Genomic DNA, 21,086 nt, shown 5'->3' with positions numbered 1-21,086 from the left:
GTTATGCTCCTGTCACGCCATCACTCTCTTTCTCTCAATTTCTCTGTAATTTTCCTCCAGACTGGACGTGGAGCGAGGGATATGGTTCACTTTCTGACTGTTTGTTGCTTTTTTTCTCTTATTCTTTGGCTGATGAAGTTCTATACCTCCAAAAAGATGTGTTAAGTTTTTACCAAATGTAAAAGCAAAATGTATCTTGTAGGCCTTCTATTGTTCAGAGCGGGAGATCTGTGTATGAACCACTCTGCAGAACACATGTTCAACCTGTGTTTGACCTGTTCATAAAACACATTGCAGGTTAATCCCTGATTGACACCTTCCAGAGCTTCTAATCTACAACTCTTCCTTCATAGATTACCACAGCACACAATTTCAACTCCTTTCTCTTTTTCACACATTCTCATTTTTTTCCTCACATAGTCAATTAAATTAGTTTCACTTCATTGTCAGTAACATTTCACAATGTTTCTATCCCTTGTACAAATGCTAGATTGGGAAAATTCAGTCTAAAGGAAGAAACCACGTCTGATGACATGTTAAAGCATTTAAAATGACCACCAATGTCCCTGAAATATACAGGAGATCTACAGTGGGTGCGATGTGACTGCCATTATTAGAGGAAGCTACACTGCTGTGACTTTAAACCTCAGATGAATGCCCTTGCCAGTGCGTTGTGAGATATTCAGTATTCTCTGTATGTGCAATTATTTTAGTTTCAAACAGCACTGGTTTGATTGTGATGGAACATTTCCACATCTGGTAAATTACAGTCATCAGGCAAAGACACGGGAGTCATATCTTTGCCCCCAGAAGTTGATTAAAGCTTCACTTTTAATGTTGGTTCGAAAGAGGTAACTGCTCTACAAGCAAAGGGAGGAGGCAAAAAGGAAACGCATGCACACGGAGCAGCTGAGCAGACAGGAAAAAATGTCAGAAAGATGTGCTACATTAGACTGACAGGAGGATTGAGTGAAACTGGGCTGGCACAAATACTGAGAGAGCTGCTGAGAGAATAGGGAAAAGGTCAGTAGATGGGGGTGGGGAGTCAGTGGATAGGAATAGTGGTGAATGGTGGGAAATGCTGAGGTTCCTGCAGGGCAGGTTGGATTGGAAGAATCTGAAATGTCAGGACAGTTAAGAGGGAAAAACAAGTCGGAATGAATGACTGAGCATGAGGGTAGCAACTTTTTAGTGGCAACATCCACTTATCCATTTGTTAGTTTTACCATGTAGAGAGTCATGGGAGGCTGGAGCCAATCCCAGTTAACAACAGACAGGAAGCAGGGCACACCATGGACAGATCACTAGTCCATCGCAGGGCTCTTATGATTTGGAATCGACTGCAGGAGAAAGCAAGAGCAACTAGAGAAAATCTGCACAGGCAGAACATGCAAACTCCACACAGAAAGTCCACATGTGACTGCACCACTGCATCAGACAGCCTACAAACAAAGCCAACAATTAGCTAGCAAAAAAGACGGATGGAGCATTTAGCTACTAACGAGCCAGAGCTAAACATGAACATGAAATACAACTGCAGGTGAATGCTAATGTCAGTCTGTACCTGCTGGATGTGCAAATAATCCACTGTTTGTTAAACAAGTTCAACGCATGAATGTTCTAAGGCGAAATTATGTCCAATATCGTGTTCACAATTACATATTGCAGGATTTGAAATATATCCCATTTAACCCAGCGAAGCCACACTCTTCTGCTGCACAGCTTATAGTCTGTGATCATCTATACTGAGAACCAAAAGGGAAAAGACATCTTTCTCTCACCACATCAGTCACGGACGGCTGTGTAATAGACAGGAGACACGATTTCCTGCCCACACCCAACATCCGAATTTAATTTGTCCAAAGAAGGCAAATTTATAGCATCTTATTCTGAGGGGATGAGGCACCACTGTCTGCTGTGCTTTGACTTTGAGGCATTAGTGTCTCTTTTTTTTACTAAAAAATATCTCCAGGTGCAGCTTTAACAAAAAAAAAAAAGAAAAAAGTTTAGGAAGCTACAAAAGAAAAAAAAGCAGGACTGTTTTACCAATAGTGCTGCAACTATAGACTGCTGAAGAAGTGATTTGTGCGTTACTAATGGGGAAAGCATGTTCTCTGGCAGGAGTTTGCGAAGGATTTGATTACCTCTATTTTCGCTTATGCAACATTTAATTAAATTTTCTTGGTCAAGTATGTTATTAGTGTATGTCAACGAGTAGCAAGTACGGTAAATATGTCACTTAACATGTCGATTCAGATCAGAATTTTAAGCGCTTTTCCATTTCATCTTTAACAAGGGTGAAATAATCTGGAGCTAAACTATAATAGGCAAATCCAATCAGTAAAGCCATTGCCTGTTGTGATTTGAAGCTCTGCCAGACTTTGATCGCCATGGCAGTAAATTGATTAGTAGAGATCCACTGGACTCCTAAATGCTGATCCTGGGAAAACAGGTTCATGTCTTTGCTTTAAGCCGAGGTTGTGGGTGAGCTCCGAGATCCTCGCCTTTCAGTCTGATCTCCTCTCTGTATGACAGTTCAGCAACAACAATGCGGGCACAGTAACAAGGCAGCACAGAAGCCGGTCGCTGCTTCTGCCTGCTGCCTTCATTAGGCTAAGCTCTGTCTCTGACTGTTCAAGCTTGCTGTAGCTGTCTGGTCTTGTGCAGATTTACAGGAGCAGACGGGGTGGGGGTCGGCTGGAAATATGAATTTAATTAAATGCGACTCACAGAAGGCAAAACCAGCTAAACTTGATGGAGAAATGGGTCAGGTGTGGAGCTTAAAGTCGTCCCTCTCTGCCCTACCTCATCCACTTGTACCCACTTACCACAAATACCTCACATGACACACACAGGAAGAGAGAGGAAACAAAGTGGAAAGCATCTGATGTCTTTAATCTTCTTAGTCGGAGTTGTGATTAATGTAGTTTGGGTCATATTTGCAACACAAATTGCCAAAGCAGACAGCTAAGAAATCAAAAGTGTCTTCATTTTCCTGGTGACAGCAAGGGCAAACACGTAAAGCTTTAATGTGAGTCGACTAACATGGACCCCAGAATCTGTTACAAAAGCCTCAATTTGAGCACTTTTGGCTACAGAGATTACTTAAAGTGACAGTTTATTTGACACGACAAGAGAGTCATTGTAACGTTTTCATTTCAATATGTTAAATTCAGAGGATTCTTAACCTTGAACAGTCCGCCATCCTCTAATCCTCCAACCTTATCTCCGTTCTGTGTTTTGACTCTGTCAGTCAGTGGAGCTCCACATAGTCGGGTGTTTTTATCAGTGGGAAGCTGAGCCGAACAAGTGGTAACTGAACAATAAGAGAGCAGCGTGAAGTGGGGTTTTAGTGTTTTCAAAGCCTATCACTCGTCTTTGAGAAAATTAGTAGTTTTGAGTTAAAGTTCAACAGATATTGAATGCTAACAAAGTGCCTTCTTTTGCTGCTTCGCTGTCTGCTTATCAGTCCTACTTCAACTCTGCCTACTGTTGGAGTGTGTTCAATGAAAAAAATGGAGGGAGGGAGGGAGGGAGGGAGCGAGACAAGAGTGGTTTAAGTCTGATTTATGAGTGTATTTTTGCAAGCCTTAGTGCATAACCCTGTGTTTAAGGTCAGAAGCGGCACATGAATTAGGACCTCCTTTATTTTTTCTTTTCTTTCATCTCTTCTTTAAAACTTGCATTAACCCACTTACCTGTGATACCTTAATATTTTTCCGTTTTTCATTCTTTGCTCCCGCTGCTGCCCTCACCTGTGCACCTCTCCATACTTTCTACAACCCTGTTTCTCAATCAGGGCCAAAGGTCACATCTTAGAGCTCCTGTGAAATCAATCATAGGTTAAACCTTTTAGTCAAAGGCAGCTGCCGTGCGAGTCTGTGTTTTTGTGCAGTGATAGATAGCTGACTGGATACCGGCCAGTGCGTGCTGAGGACAAGCTTTCATTTCTTTATTTATTCCCACTGACACACAATGAATTCATTCATGCAGCCCATCGTTGCCGGGAATGTATTCACTGCAGATACACGAGATCTTTCAGTAATAATACACAGCTCCATAGTGACGCTGCTGTAGCTGACGTCGGGGTTCACGGGGGAGAGTGACAGATTTAGACAGGTCGACGGGATGCAGAACAGAGCGAATGAGCAAGTTTGTTCCTCGAAATGTTCCGAGTTGTACAGTGCCTCGAAAAAAGGAGAAAAAAAAAACGGGCACATCTTTTATTCATGTTCGGTTGTCGAGGTGTCAAGAGTTTTGTCAAGCCTCTCATTGTTCCCTTAACCTTGTCCCTGTGAAACGTTCTGTCTCTATCTCTTTGGTTAAACATTACTGCCAGGTCATGGGGGAATGAAGGAAGAAGAAGGGATGGAACAAGTGAGGGAAGAGGTTCCCCTTATTCCTTCATCATTAAACAAACATGACCAAGAGCGTGAGAGGAGAGCAGGGTAACCATGACAGAAAAGACACATATATCTATAGAGAGAGAGAGGAAGATGAAGGGACACTGAGAATGAACATGATAAAGAAGAAAGATGAAAATGGAGGAGAGTAGTAGGGGTTCGGGTTGTGCGGATAGAGTACCTGTGTGCAGAGCAGAAAGGTGTGCAGTCCATCATCTTCACACGGGCAGACAGGGCTGTCTGGGGAGTTTATTTTTACCTCAATATAGGAGTCTGGACCAGCGACAGGAAACTGGTAGCACCTTTCTGTGGGGGTTCGAGGACAGGTGCTGTCCTGGTGTGACTGTCTTTCAATGTACAAAAACAAAGACGCCTCGACACAGGTCGTGTTACGTCATGTTTCTAGCTTCCTAAATGTGAGAGCTTGGACTTTGGAAAATTAAAGATTTTTACAGTTTTCTGACATTGCAGTTGTAGCCTTCTATAAGAAAATACTAGCAAGTTTGCGGAATTAAATAATTTCAGGGCTTCTGACAGTCAGTGTATTTTGTACTATGGCTAAATACAGTAAAAACATTTCAAACATATGAAAATACACCACAGTTTGTTTGGCGAACACCTCAGAAATCACTCCACTCAGGCCCAAACCAAGTTCACAAAGACTTTTACTGGAAATGCCTGACAAATACTTCATGATTCATCATTCCACACAGTTACTATATGTTATTTCATTGTCTAAATCTCTAAATCTTCACGTTGCCATCCGGAGTCAGTGAGATCTGCTGTTGATCCTCTGCGGATCAATTTCTATCTTGTATTTATAGACCTGTAGATCACCTCTTTTCTGACTCGCTGTTAGTACCAGCGCAGACACACCAGGAAGAGAATTGATTAACAAATCAGGCTTGTAATTAATTCTTACTGTGATCAAAGCCACGAGAGGAAGTCCGTGGAGAGCCCAAGGCGAGAAGGTGAGGTGTTTGAACAGTGGAGTCCAACCAAGCGTATACTGTTATCACCATGTTGTTTGTTCACCTAAACAGGTGGGTTTTAGATTTAGCATAATGTTGGGTGAATTTCAAATGTCTTTAAAGGTTGCCCTAAATGTTGTTTGGCATTTGGGAAGTGATTAGCGCTCCTACAGTGGTGTTTGTCTTTCTGTTCCTCATGAGATTTGTGAGGGACCGTGATGCTCCAACACATCACTTCACGTAGCATTCGGGGGCTGCTTGTCGACTTGTATCCCTGTGTAGGCTCCTTCTTCTGTCTTTTTTGGCAATCATAGGATATATTCCCCTTTGTGTGCTTGTAAAACCCTGTCTACATTTGTCTTTCTCTTTCTTTGTGCTCGTCTGTTTGCCTCCACTCTCGAAAATGTCCCAATTTCTGTTTTGCTCAAGTTCTTTTTCTTTCTTTTTTCTTGCTTTTTGGGTCTCGATTAACAAACTGACCCACATCTTCCCGCTGTGTTCTTTATTTGTGCAGGTTGGCGCTTTATGTGTACGAGTACCTGCTGCATGTAGGAGCACAGAAGTCAGCACAGACCTTTCTCTCAGAGGTAAGCAACAAAAATGCTTTATGTGTCCGTGTGTGTGTGTGTCAGACTGCAGCACGTGTGTTTTATGTGTCTACTCTGAATGGCGGTCTGACCCTCATGCAATATGTCCAATGAGTGGAGCAGCTAATTGAATTAGTTTGGCCTAACAGTGCTGAGCCGACAGGTTAGTGCAGGAGACAAGCTTTTTTAACATTCGTGCTGCATTTAGTTGGTCTGGAGCTGCAGCACAGGATGAGTTGGAGCTGACATCTTGGACTGACATCATTGTCTAATCCACTCACAGTCAGTCTTTTCCTGCCTTATTCTTTTTCTTCTTCTGTTCTCTCTTACTGTCTCTTTGCTCTCCTTTTTTTTGGGTTTCTCTACTTGCAAGCAAAGGTAAAAAACATAAAAGGTGACGGGGTGAAAGTGAGGTCAGTTGATTATTGTGCTTAGCTGTAAATGATGGTAAATTATAATGTAGAAGACGAGAGGCTTGTTGTACATGGGCCAGAGGAAGAGTAGAACAAAGAGAGGGGGATGGAAAAAGGTTACATCATCAGCTGGCACTGATTCTCATCGCTCTGGCTTGGCGTGTGTTGGCGCACATACACCTCTCCGTCTCTCCCCGACACCCCTTCCTCCCTGCCATGTCATTTGCGCTCTCTTCCGCAGATGAAGGGGATGAAAAGGATAGGCGGTGTCATATTCAAGTGTGGGAACGCATTAGCTAAGAGTGCAACAAGTATAAACACAGCCACTTGTATACAGCGCACACATGCATGAGGTAAACAGTATGGCGTGTAGTGTAGCTCTTTCTGGGAATAGCGAGGTGGAGCAGAACACGGCTTTTTAAAGTCCACGTTTATCGTCCGCATCGCTTTTCAGTGTGTCCTCAGGCTCCGGAAACAAGAGGCCAGAATGGCAGTTCACAAATCAGAGCCAGATACCTTAACATAAATACCAAATCACAAACAGCAGGAGAAGCAGGCAACAAGGAAACACGCAGGCAGGTCGAACTCAACCGAAAGGCTCGAACAGGTAAACTTTAGCATAAGGAGAGAAAACACAGAAAAGAAAAATACAAAGATTGAAATAAAATGAGTGTATTTGTGTGGGTGGAAAGAAAACTGTGCCTCTACAATGTGCGGCCTACATCTGCCAATAATCATGCTGCAGGGATCTCAGTGTAGCATGCTGAAGGTAAATGAAAGAACCTCCCAGGAGCGCAGACCGCAACAACACAGGATATGCGGGCATTTTTTTTCCCCCCTACGCTTTCCAGATGAAGAGGGAATAAAAGAGCAAGCTAGAAAGTGTCCTGACCTGAACCGTCTGTAATCTTGTTTGGACTGAGCTACAGCCAATTAAATGTGGAGAAATGAGGGACGTCATGCCCATTCTGCGTATGTTTTGCACCATTTGAGCAATTGTGAGGAAGCAAATCCGTCTTTGTCATGGTGTGTATAGAAGACGCTGGCTGCCTGTAATATTTGAAATTAACAGATGCTTTTGTAGGAACTGCTAAGTTAAACTGAGAGCAAATAGAAGCAGTTCCCGTCCCTCCTCAAAAAAAACTTCAAAGCGGTGCATTCCTTCTAAAAGTCACTGTGTCTGATGTGCAGCTGAGGTCAGGACGGTCTGATTGAAAGTGCAGTGATTCAGTTCTTCCTGTTATTGTAGAGCTTGTTCACGCTGCTAGTAGAGCAGGTGGCACAATAGTCTTGTTCTTTTACCCCTATGAAACATTTCAGTGAAGGAAAGTGAAAAGCAAGACGTAAAAGTTAGAAAATGATGTGTGTTTGTGGAGGAGAGGCAGACTAAACAATAGCGTCATAGTCTGATAGCAGGAGTTTCACCGCTGCTCACTGCTAGTTGTGTGTCTTAGTTCAAATGTGCACTTCCATGGACATTGTGTCTGTTGTCGGTGATGTCATCCATCAATGACGTAAGGCGTTAAAGTGTTTGTCTGATGGTGGAACAGTGTCTGAAACCCTCCACACGTTTTGTTGATGCTCACTATGGAATTCCCCAAAGCTGAGAGTTGGTTTTCTTGCTTGCACCGCCCTTATGACATTTACAGTAATAACAATTTTTGAAGCAGTGGGCCCTTGATTTTGGACAATGGTCGACATGAGAATGTTTTTTTCCCAGCCAACAGCCATTGGTTGTTGGCTGAAATTGCTATTACTAGTCAGCCAATTAAACTCAGTATGATTTATATTCTAATCAGTCTATATTGCTGCTTAGCTGACGTCCTTGGACAAACAGGACAAAGGTTAGATTCATGCTTTGTATTTTCCTTATTAATGATGCACGAGAAAAGCCTTTTAGCTTGCAGAATAACAATATCAGATAAAGGGTTTGATTGTGTGGTTGCTGAGGTGTATAATCCAGTAAATATCAGGGCAGAACCCATAACATTATCCTTAACTCTTAAAACACTGCATAGTTTGTGAAGGAGCTTTTTTTTAATTCACTTGTATGATTTGGGAGTTAAAATAGACTGCAGGTATAATAGCCAGACATGGTTTTGCAGCGTGTAAATAAGACATTCTTAATACTTTCAAACATCTGTTTTGATTTTGGTTAAGGCAGGTTACTATAGGCAAAATCATTGCATATCATGCACTGGTCAGTTTTGCTTCCATGATATATCTTCCTTCAGTCTAGTGGAAAAAACACGCCCAAAACACACATTTAGGTTTTATTTCACTACATTTTGTATGAAGATAATACCTCATTTGCATCTTTAGGCATAACATTGATTAAACTTGTATTATAATAAAAGCAGCTGTCGAAATGTAAGTCATCACCTGGGCAACATATGTATTAGTTTAACCCATAACTAGTGATTTATGTAAAAATGTTTGCAATTTTACAATCCAGACAACCCCGAGCCAGAAATAAACTCCACTCCCTTTTGACTTACATATATTAGACTTTGCATTTGTATTAATTTCTATATTCTGAAAGTGTTACAAAGGGATTTGTTCATATATGTCCACTATAGACTGTTTTATAGAACATTTTATTCCTAAAAATGTGGCAAAAATGTTTTTAATTTTTTTTTGTATTCAGCATTTTCTGCTTTATAAAGTGATTAAAAACAGATATCCAAAATCCCATTCTGTTAAAACTTTAGTTTCTAACATCTCAAAAAATATGAAACTGAAAATTCAAGAGGTGATTTTATTCAGTGTTTAAAAATGTTCTATACACTAATGCAAATTAGGGCATTTTTAGATTTATAGTGCCTCAGCTGGATTGTATTCGAGAAAACTTTTAAACCGAGTAATCATCGCTATATTGTAAGTAATAAAGTGGGGACATTTCATACTAATATGAGTTCAAAAAATTCACCCTGTTAGCCTTGTAGTGTCTCTCCTTAAAACCATCAAAACTCCTACATATGGAGGTATAACCCTACGAGCTCACCTAGTGCTCATACACAACTCAAAAGATTTAAGTTTGACAGCTCTACTTAACGTACAGGTCTAGTTACAGTTACTAAGCTGTGATTGGACAATACTTTCTAAAACTGACGATCTGGCAGGTGAGAAATTAGACATTTCACAAAAAAATGCTCTGTAACTTATCATTTGCAGAAAAAAAATGCTAAGGTGGGTTTATGACCTAACAGGACTTGGTGAATGCCTTTAAGGAAAGATTGTCTTGACATTTCTCAGTAGCCAATATTTAGCCCATATTTAAGTAGCACAGCTAATTAACTATAAACACCTTTTCATTCAGTCATACAAACTAGCTGTTTTCTAGCATACTGCAATCATTATGCAATTTATTAGGGAGGAATGAGGGGGAGGGAAGACAAGAAGGAACGGTCTACTTGTGAAGACAAAGCAAAGGATAGAAATCGGAAACTGTGAATGAAACTCGGTAGAAGCAGAAGGACAGATGATGTAGTGAGGACAGACTGGAGGGTGCGTGGGTTGAACAAACGTTTGATTGGGCTTCTCAGGCTGTTACATGTCTCTAACCTCATATTCTGTACACCTCCTGACTCAGGAAACACACAATCAAACACGCACACACACACACACACACACACACACACACACACACACACACACACACACACACACACACACACACACACACACACACACACACACACACACACACACACACACTTTTGTACACAACGTGTTCACATACTTGTGAATCTACGGGCTTTCAGGCACACATAAACCCACTTATCCACTTATGATTCCGTGAGAATGATAACATAATTACCTAATGGCATGTGCTATAAGAATTCCCTCGCACCCTCTTCAACCTTATAAAGCAGGTAATTCAGATGTCAGGCATGTTTTTATACTCAATATGTTTCTGAAGCATCTCATTCTCCCTCTCCCTCTCTTTGTGTCTGTCAAGATCCGATGGGAGAAGAACATCACATTAGGAGAACCTCCGGGGTTCCTCCACTCATGGTGGTGGTGAGTGTTTTCGTGTCTAATGATTCCCGATACACTCTTCTTAATGCCATTTTCTCCATTCCATCACTGACATTACTGGATAAAATGGTAATTCTCTCTCCTCCTCCTGTTTTTATTTGTCTTTATTTCATTAATTGTCCCTGAAAGCTCTTCCTCAGTTTGCTGTTTGCAAATTACAACGCTGCACTTGAAGTCATCCATTTCAGTTTTGCTAATAGAAACATGTTGTCTCGATGCTGGATTACCATAAACTTCCAAAACTGACTGTTATATTTGTGTTTTCATCTGTCAGGATTTAGTCGCTGTTCTCTCTGACTGGCTCTCTCTGTGTTGTAGTGTTTTCTGGGACCTGTACTGTGCAGCTCCAGAGAGGAGAGACACATGTGAACACTCCAGTGAAGCGAAGGCCTTCCATGACTACGTGAGTTTGCACTGATGTCATTGTGGCACATTTAGATAAAATGTCTGCTTGGAGATGCCGTATTATAAGGAGACCAGGAAAAGTGTTCAGTATTCAATAAATAGATAAGATATTACGAAATAAATCCCTCTCTGAATAGATAAATCCATGAAAATTGTGACCGTTCAAGCCATGAAATTATGAAGTAGTCCAATGAAATTTGTACAACTGAACTCATTACAATAAGATGGTATTTCATTTGCTTCTTTTCTCAACAATAGAGTCTCTCACTTGTGTTTGGCTCTTGCTTTGATGGGAAGTCAAACTCACGGCGTGACCGCCTTCACAGCTCTTTCCTGTTCGTATTGATAGACGAAAGCCATTTGATGAAAAGAGGCTTTATGAAATACAAGCAGACTTTAGAAAAAGTACGTTGTGAAATAAAAACTGTGGGAGGGAAATGAAAGCTACCTGAAGTATACTGCTGGAGTGAAAGAAGTGGGATTAAATCGCATTTTATGTTACAGTGGACACAATTGGATTATTTCACTATTTTCTGGTTTTGTAGCAGCATTTTGTGTATATATTTATAGAAGTATTTATTTCATGATGTCTTTTTATTAATTGAATATTCATGTTTCAAAATACAAAACTGAAATATGTTCAGATTATTCTCAACACAAACTTTAAATTTTTCCTTGTCTGCTTCCTACTTGCTTGTGTTTTTTGGACATTTTATGCTGTAAAAACATTACAGCCAAAGCAATATTAACGACAACAATGGCTGACAGCGTCTTACTGCATATTTAGATCATAAAGTCGAGACCACCTCTATCAGTTTCTCACATCTAATCTGAGAACAATAAACTTACCACTGTTTGGTTGCCGCATGGCTGCAACTTGTCTTTACAACCCCGTAAAATGGTTTTTATCTCACTATGAATCTTTGATCTGAAGTGGTGTTTAATTAAACGCTTGTTGTTGCGATGTTCAAAGTGTGCGATAAAGTGTGGAGAACATGTCGCACTCGCTTAGGGGTTTGTATCTGCTGCTTGTGTTCCACCAGAGCGGCCCCTGAAATGCGGCTCGTACGCATAAAGCACAGTGAGCACATTACAGCGAGGAGCAGACTGGGCAGGGAGACAGCGGCTCGCGTGGTGGAAACATTGTTTATTGCTGTGTTTTCTCAGTGTGACTCCACTCCAGCTGCTGTAATTCCCGCACATGAAGGCTCGGGTTGATTCAGACATGCGCCATCCGGTAACTGGAAGACAGCGAGCGGTGCCAGAACTCCTGAAGTTTTAGATTAAACTGGTGACTAAGAGTGAGGAAGTGTGCGAGTCTCCTTTTGGGGAGGTTTGAGGTGTGTGTGTGTGTGTGTGGGTGAGCAGGGGTCTTCTCTCTCCTGCCTTTTATGTTGTTGTTTTCCCTCTGTAGCCTCGAGTCTGACTCATCACATTTGTCTGTACGGTGGTTTATTGAGATGTATTGTTGGAAGTGCACAGGTCAGGGGTTTCTGCCTACCCCAGCAGGATCTTCTCTCCTCCTCCTCCTCTCTGTGGTTTTTGCTCCCTCCTTCCTTTAAGCTGGTCCAACCGGCGGCGGGGGCTCTCTCCTCTTTTATCTTCTTGCAGTAGGTGTGCTAGCTCGCCGATGTGTGTTCAGGTGATGCTGCTGATGCCGGCGATGATGATCAGGGTGATGAATAGGCACTCCGAGGACGAGGCGGCGATGTGGTGATGTCATCCCAGCTCCGGGGGATGGGAGCTGGAGGGCAGCGCGACCTCAGCCCTGAGAGACGAACGCAAAAGCAGAGAAAACATAGAGATGGATGGTGTAAGAGAAGGAGACACAAAGAGGGACAAATGGAAGAAGGCAGACGCTTAATCTGAAACACGTCTCGACACACACACACAAAAAAAACCAGTAATTAAATCTAATTGTGCTCAAGTTGACAGCAGCAGTATCGTGTAGTTTCGACGTATCTGATCAGAATCAATTCAACTCCGAAATCATTCCGAATGTATCTTAACGTCATTAGCAAAGGCCACCAGCAGCATCTTATTCTTACATTTCCTGCTGGGATGTAATCAGAGAATTATAATTAGACCAATTGTAATTAGACCAAGGTCACTTTCAATCAACTGCTCCGATGCCGCGCTGCTTCTCAGATCCAATCAGAGGTACTACCCACATATCTGCCGCTCAATTAAAACAAAATGAGGGGACAACTGCGGTGGACGTCGTTGGAAAAAGTAGCACGCCTTAATTTGGTGCTTGAGTCTCTCTTTCACTCTCCTGACTTTGAGACTGATGGAGATTTTAATCAGACATTTTCATGGTAATTATTTTCAGATAGCTAATTACTGAGTGAAGTCCTAATTAATGCTGGGGAGATGTAGGAGCTCATTCGCATCATCTTTGTATCCCTTTCCTTCGGTAATTGATGGGATTGTGACAAGGCTTTTTGACTCCGTTTGCACGCTTATTCCAGTTCAAGCTACCTAATGTTGAAACAGTTGGCTTTGTGTGGATCTTTGTGTGCTCTGTTCCTGTTTTTGCTGCTGTCTGTACCAGATTGTATGCGTGTGAGGACGGTCTTCTAGGGCATTAATACAGTAATCTAATGTTAAAAAGGAAAGAAGGAAAAGACTGATGAACAAAGTGAAGGGAGATGCAACGTTATTGATTTCCATCCTCAGACAAGGCTTTTCAGGCATCAGAAAGGCCGTTTACAGTTCTGTTAAGTGCTTTGTAAATTGTGTTCTCAATACTAAATGAGCGGTTTCCATTTGCAGCGGCTCATGGAGTCATAAAAACAAGTTATTTTTAAATTCTTATGCTTGGCCCGGAAATGACCTTGTTGGAGACAAAAGTCAAAACCGTTCCTGTCTTTAAAGAAGAAGATGCAAATCCATGGCGGTCATTTCAGGCTTCTGCTGTCAGACGACAGCTGTCACAGAGATAAACCATCTTAATACTGAATATACACTTAGATGAAGCATTGTAATACAAACTTGTCACAGTGTGTCACCATGATACATGTAGAGAAATATGACTGGAGTGATTTCTTTACATGATATGAGCAAATTTAACAGTAAATTTAGCTTTAAATTGCCTGCATGACCATTTTGGGAACATTAGCATCACTCCAGACCCTTTACAATATCTGCTGTAATGAAAAATGGCCCGCTTAATTGAAACACAAATGCCCCCTTATGAATTCTGTTAAGTGCATTGGTGCGCGATTGTGTTTTTTTGTGTGGCACTTTGAGTTTGCAGAATAATTATAAATATACTCTCTACAAATTCCCCTCTGTGGATTTCCTGGCAAGATCTCGAGGAGACGCTTAGAGAGGCTGACTGGTGCTAGAAGGGTTGATGAGTTGGAAAAATTCGGGGAGTTTTGGGAGAACTGCACTCTGAACTAAACTCCAGTGAGAAAGATGCCTCACTTGTGATTTCGGGAGATTATCGGTGTCTGACAGTTGCACCGCTACGCTGCAGCCTGCAGATAAGGCTTGTGCTTTAACTGCAGCAAGTCGTAGGTTGGAAAAAAAAAATTCTCCTCTACGAAACCATTTTCTTTTAAAGTGATCATTGTGAATGAAAATGGGCTTTGAACTTACATGTTGTAGGCAGAAAGTGTTTTGTAAGAGCCTGTGCCTGTTTGTCTCATCAGTGTGTGAACCTGTAGATTGTCACTGAGGGAAGAAAAAACACAATAAAATAGATGCTGTTAAGTCGGTTATTTTTATTACTGATTCATCTGCAATTATTTTTAATGATTCATTGGGTTCATAAAATGTGAAAATGAAAATGTAGGTGGCCAAGAGAGCTCAGCACGCTGCATCATTGGAAAAGACAACTGATGGATGCGGGTGTTTTAAGTTGCAGTGCAAGAAAAAGACGTAAAATAATGTCATTTTTCTCTTGATCGACTAATCTCTCTAGTAATAATTCAAGCAAAGGCAGTTTTTTCCTCTTTAGTTACATTTTGCAGTACATTATATTTCTGCCTTACCCTCTTTATGCACTCATGACCCCTCAGATATCTTCGCATGTCTTAGGAGTCTCCATCACCAGATTGGGACCTACTGTTTTAAGATGCTGCTAAACTTGCAAAACTCCAGTAAAAACAGTTGTGATCGCACCCTGCTGTCTGCCCGTACAAGGCTAAATTAGTTAAGATGAACAAAGAGAGTAGCAGATGGATGAAGTGGAGATGGAGCAGACATAAAATGTGCAGCAGACAGGCAACAGTGTTTCAGGCAAGTATTATATCGAGGGGGGGGGGGTCTGATATCATTGTGTGGCATCACTGTGGGAGATAGCAGGCACACAGCAGTTAGAGGGGAAGAAGAGATCAAGAGGCAGTGCCAAGAGCAACCCCCTTTGATACAAAAGCTCTGTCTCACGCTGCCGGATCTCACATTCATACTGTCTCCCACTCACGCATGGAAATGTATTCACGGCGCTCAGTTAACAGCGGCGCACGTATTTTGTCGTTATTGCAAAGCTAAAGGATACACAGATTTGTAAATATGTAACAACACTCAGGATTGCTTTATTCATTTACATACTGATGCACTCTGTTTGATAAGCACACAGGCTGCATTCTGTGTGAGAGCCTGTAGGACGGGGTTTACCTGCAAACTGCTCCCATCTGCAACGAGAAACATAAAATATAAATGTGTGCTGCTACACTAAATACAAGGACACTTGTGTAGAGAGTTGAACATAGATTTTTCATGTGTTTTCACTGTTCCAGAATATTTATGAATGAGCCATAAAAAAAGTCTTTAACCCGATTCACTCTGGTTGCTTTCTTTAATGCACTGCAGCTTTAATACACTAGTTAAACTGTAATTCTTCCAGGAAAGTTGCAATGGAAAATGTGGTTATCTTAAAATGATTCATAATTAATGTTTAATTTCCCTGTAGCGCTGCAAGGATGGCAATATGGGTTGACCTTTTCTGGCTAAAATTTCCACTTGTGCAGGTTGCCATGAAATTCACTGAGCGCGTTTATGCTCCCTGTAATTTCCACCTCCCCCCTTACATCAGGTGTTTTTCCATTATGTTTATCTTGTACACAAGATTATCAATAATTTAACAGGCCTAATAAACTTGATTTATGTTTACAGTATGAAGGCCAAAATAAAAGAATTAAAGGTACTGATCTTTTCAAACTAAAATAATTCGGTTTCGAGACACTCTCAGGAGTTTGGATTAAATAGACCTGCACTATTAACTGTTGGTCTTTCTTTCCCCTGAAGTCCCCCAATTCAAAGGTCAGCAAAACTTTTGTAGCCTTCTAAGCTCAACCGTATAACTTGTTTTTTCCTGACTAGAGCAAATTATGAACTAAATATTGGATGGCTTCTATCTCAGTTTTCCCCCAGGTTTGCAATTTTCTAACATGACTGTAATTTATCAGGAAATAATAGGGAAAAAAAATGCTATGAATTGCATTTTTTTTGCTCAGAGAAGCAGCTGCCATTCCTGACTGCAAAAATGACTCAAAGTATAACTCCTCCTGATGGGGACATGATGTTTCATTATCTGATTGAGGAGTGGCACTAAGCAAACCTGACAACTGACAGCTTGATTCGGTGCAAAACCTGAATTTTGGGTTTTGTTTGTGCGTGCATGCATTTGAACAGAGAAAGAAAAAATAACAGAGTGGACAGAGACAACCTAGAAACAGAGACTCTGCTGGCTCCAAGTATTGTGGGTAACAAGCTGATTCCAACCAGTGGAGAACCAATGGGGGTTGCGGAGACCCCCAGTCTGTTTCCAGGGAAACAGAGCTCTTTCTCTTCCTCCCTCCACCCCACCACCATCCTCTCTCTCTCTTTCTGTCTCTCTCTCTCTCTCTCTCTCTCTCTCTCTCTCTCTCTCTCTCTCTCTCTCGCTCTCTCTCACACACTCTCCCATGTTCCGTCTTGGCGGCGTTGAGGAGGAGGGAGATGTGGAGGTGACTCACTGTAACATCATTGCCATGGCAATGAAGAGCGAGCCGAGTGAAGAGGGAGAGAGGGGGAGAAAAAGAATGGGACTTTCCACAGGTTGAGCAGATAGAAATGGTTGTCACGATCTCCAACTGTATTTTTTCTCCTGTTTTTTTTTTTTTAGAGTAAATTTCAGTGAATACTTGCAGTCTGTTGGGCTGCTTACATACGAGGATAGCATGAAGTCTCTCACTGTGTTTCTCCCTTACTCGTCCCCATCACCCTCTACACTGTTTCATCCTGTCTCCTTCACATCAGCAGTTTTTTTCTCTTCTTCTTCATCCCTCTGCCCCTCATCTCTTTCACTCTTCATTCCTCTTTTTGTCTGCTGCTTCCTCTTTTTGCTGGCCTTTTGCACGGTCGTGGTCTCCGAGGAGTGTCTTTTCCACGGCCGTATCTCGCTGAGTCATGTCACATGCGTGTTTAGACATGCCGAAGCGGAGTGTTTATGGGATGTTGACATATGCACGCCTTGCCGCTCGGGCACGGGGTAAAGATGAGGCCGTGGTGCAGAGTGAACAGGAGAGGTTAACCGAGGGCAGCAAAAGGCAGAAGGTGTAATAAGAAGAAGCTGTTGGAATACAGGAGAGTAGTTTCTAGTTGGACTGCAGGTATTGATTATGAAAATAAGGGGCTTACTAAGGAGGAGCGTATGTTGTTTGTCTGCAACAGTCTGAGTGAAGGTTCTTTTGTTATCTGAGCTCCTACTAATGCAGCTTCACTCAGCAAAGCTTCAAGAATATTTCTGTTAAACTGGAGTCATAGCTGAGAGAAAAGTTCTAGAAATTCTGCAAAAGTTACCACAGCAGCAGCCTGACGGGTTATGTGTGTGAAAGGGATTATTGTGACTGATCCAGACCTGAGCTGCAGAAGTGGCGACAGAACTACGTAAGGAAAGTAGGAGGGCAGAGAGAATGCTGACGCGAGCAGAATGCCACGTTATCTCTTTGACCCCAACTAACCCAAGTGTTTTCTTCTATTGTAGACACCCATATCTTAGGCTGTCTGGCCTTCCAGCACTACAAGAGCTGCAAAATGAGACAACTTCTCACTTGTTGTTCCTGTCGCTTAGAGTCTTTCTATAAACACTTCTGCCAGATCTCTAACTCGGTCTCTACAATTTAATTACAATATGTTTTAAAATATTTGCGCTGATTCAATTAAAGATCACAAAACCTCTAAATTTCTGTGGTGCAATGATCTCCCAGAAGAGGAAAGATAATAATGCAGTCTCTTCTTCATCTCCAGCCGTGGCATTTAAATATTCCTCTGCGCCTTGCTACGCTCTCCTCTGTGTTCAGTCCATCTCCCTTATCTGCCCCGGTGTCATTGAACCAAGGCAGATAGTGGTGGGAGAAGTGTGACACCCCAGCACCAAAGTGACTATCATTTTCAACTCTGGATGTGTATCTGACAGAGCATCAGCCTGTGGCGGCTCCTCACATATTATACAGCTCCTCGGAGCCTCAGAGATGTTTACAAGGGTCGATAATGACATCAGTGATAAAGGAAACACGGCCGATCACCCTCCCTTCACCGTCGCCCCTTGTGCGGTTGATATCACCCACCTGTAATCGCCCAGTGAGACCAAATAGATTCGCGCTGTGCTGCCGTTTTACCAGGTAATCACCTGTAATGTTACGCTAGAGGATGGGTTCTGGTGGAAACTCTGTTGTGCAGGATAATGTGCTGCCAAAGGCGATAAAGATTGTAAAGATACAGAAGGAGTGAGATGGAGAGAACACTGAGAGCCGAGGATGTTGTGCCAGAATAAAATAGAGAAAATACCAAATTCCAATGAGGGAAATTAGTTTTTCATTACAAAATGATTTAGTCTATACACACAAAGCTCATTTCCCCACTTCATATCCGTGATATCGCCTGTTTTCCTTCCGGCAGTCGTGAGAATGCACAAACCATTGGTTTATGAGATGGTTCCTACTTGTAGTTATTAAAAGAATTTCTTTTTCATATTTGTCTCATAATTATGATTGCTATCAGTACTTTCAGTTGTTAGCTATCCTAAACTAATCTTTGCCATTTTCACTTAGGAGTCTGATGGTACTTTTTATCATTTAACATTAAAAACATACATTTTGGGTCATTAGTTTGTGCAGAATTATCATCACAAAAAGTGCTGTACTCTATATATACACAGAGGAAAAAAGAAAAAAATGGCGAACCACCACTTCCTTGCCTTTAAAATTTTAAGTTAACTGAATATTTTGCAACAAAAACAAATAATAAAATGTTCAGCCAGCACCTATTGAGTTACTGACACAAGCTGCTAATTAATCTTGACTTCTAGAAATACACCAGTAGAGCAGTTTGAAGTCTGATCCCTCATGCACTTTGCTCATTATAGGTTTTACTGAAAAGCTAACATGACAATAATTAGTAAGATTCAGGATCAGGACAGGTGCTTATTTTAATGTGATCAAATGCAGATGAAACCAGGAGAAATGACGCCGTGCACATTCTGATTTTATGTTTTCAAGTATTTGTGCTGTTGTAAACTTTCACACAGGCATTGATAGACCAGAAAAACTTTCTGATTGATCAGCGAGTCTCATCTCAAAGACTTGAGCCTCGTCTTGGACCCTCGCTGTACAGACTTGAAGCATGATATGGATTTGCTCCAGGAGATTTGTGACTTGAGATGGTCCACCAGCCCTGAGACTTGACTTGGAGTTGGTTCAAAGACTTACCAGCAGCTCTCGCACATTGTGGCTAAACAGCAGACTCCTGGGATGAAGTGCGCAGAAATAACACTTTCTTTCCACTTTCCATTGTGTTTTACTGGCGTATCATATGCTACGTTTTGACTAAGAAAGGGAGCTTTGAATGCCAGAGGGTGAATTTAAGCCTATCTGCCTTGAAATTGAAAAGTGAGTTTGGCTCAGGATTCAACAGTGGAGTTGACCTGTCTTGCCACGAGAGAGTGTGAATAATACATGGTTAAAAACAGAGCAAACCCATTCTCATCTCTGCACTGCTAAAATTCTTTGTTTTTTTGAGTCTGTGTCTTTTACTTCTGTGCTGCCTGGCATGTATTTCTTAGTTAAAACCTTTAGTTATAGACTGTGTAGTTGTACTTTGGACAGTGACTGACAGACTACAAAGTTATATTCATATATACTAACGCAAAAATCAATCTCCTTATTGTGTTTCCGCTCTCACGCTCTAATGTCCGTATATGAATGAGTGTTTTTCTTTGTGCACGTGTGCGTATGTGAGAGAGGGAAACTGTGTGTGTCATGCAGAATGGTAGCATCTCTTCTTTCCATTCTCCCCTCCCTCGTTCAGGAAGTGAACTAATGGCATTTGAGAGGATAGAGGGAGCGGGAAAGAGTGAGAGGGAGGATGGACGGAGTTCCTTCCTGTGTAGTGTGTCATTTGTGGATCCTGATGTACTACGTGTGGCCTTGAGACTTGGCGGTATCCCATCCAGACCCCATTACTGTCCCTCACCCAAAGGCTCCAGGAATTTGCTGCAATTTTTACTCGTCTGTTTTCTTGCATGCTTTTTGCTTTTGGACATTTTTGAGCAAGACTTGAATCAATTAATAGAAAAAACTAGAGGCAAATTATTGACAATGACAAAATATCTGTAGTCACATTGACTGAGAAGAAGTTTAAGGGATATGCTGATGTTTGTGTACCATATAATTTTCTCAGCAAATTCCATTGTGTGTCCCATTATTTCTCTGAACACCAAGCTGTTTGTGTGTTTTTTACTCCTGTCAAAAATAGCGTTCAGAGTGACACAGGTATAGTGCCAAAAAGCATTAAAAAAATCTGTTTACTTCTTTTACAAAATGAAAAAAAAACTCTAATTTGTGCACGTTTTCCAAGTTCCCCCAAGTGTTGCCAATACTTTAAAAAAACATTGTGATTTTGCAAACATAGATATTTTACTACTTACATTTTAAATTTGTTTCCATACTTTTCCCTATTCAATCTACGTAGAAACAGCCTGCAGTTCAGCCCTAAAGTCACTGATTTTTGTAACTTAAGTGTGGATTACCACTGAGCCAGTCATGGCTTCTCACAGAATTATTTGTATTTTATAGAATCTGGTTAGAGCATGGCTGCACAGTGCCGTAGTGGTTAGCACTTTCGCCTTGCAGCAAGAAGATCCCCGGTTCAAATCCCGGCCTGGGCCTGGTATCTTTCTGCATGGAGTTTGCATGTTCTCCCTGTGCATGCGTGGGTTTTCTCCGGGCACTCCGGCTTCCTCCCACAGTCCAAAAATATGCTGAAGTTAACTGGTTA

The 21,086-nt window shown here is 41.6% G+C and overlaps 1 protein-coding gene across 2 annotated transcripts in view; it reads left to right on the top strand.

The window, feature by feature from the left end:
• ssbp2a (single stranded DNA binding protein 2a) overlaps positions 1–21,086 on the top strand; it is a 57,785-nt gene that overhangs the window by 19,933 nt on the left and 16,766 nt on the right. For both annotated transcript variants that reach the window (XM_022193043.2, XM_022193034.2), the window contains exons 2-4: positions 5,889–5,961; positions 10,336–10,397; positions 10,734–10,818. In XM_022193043.2, the coding sequence (XP_022048735.2) occupies positions 5,889–5,961; positions 10,336–10,397; positions 10,734–10,818 (220 nt within the window). The remainder of the gene's footprint in view (positions 1–5,888; positions 5,962–10,335; positions 10,398–10,733; positions 10,819–21,086) is intronic.

The sequence above is a fragment of the Acanthochromis polyacanthus genome, chromosome 7 (genome assembly GCF_021347895.1).
Source record: "Acanthochromis polyacanthus isolate Apoly-LR-REF ecotype Palm Island chromosome 7, KAUST_Apoly_ChrSc, whole genome shotgun sequence".
Taxonomy (NCBI): Eukaryota; Metazoa; Chordata; class Actinopteri; family Pomacentridae; genus Acanthochromis; species Acanthochromis polyacanthus.
The sequence above is the reverse complement of the archived record's forward strand: the minus strand, read 5'-3'. Positions and strand labels throughout refer to the sequence as shown.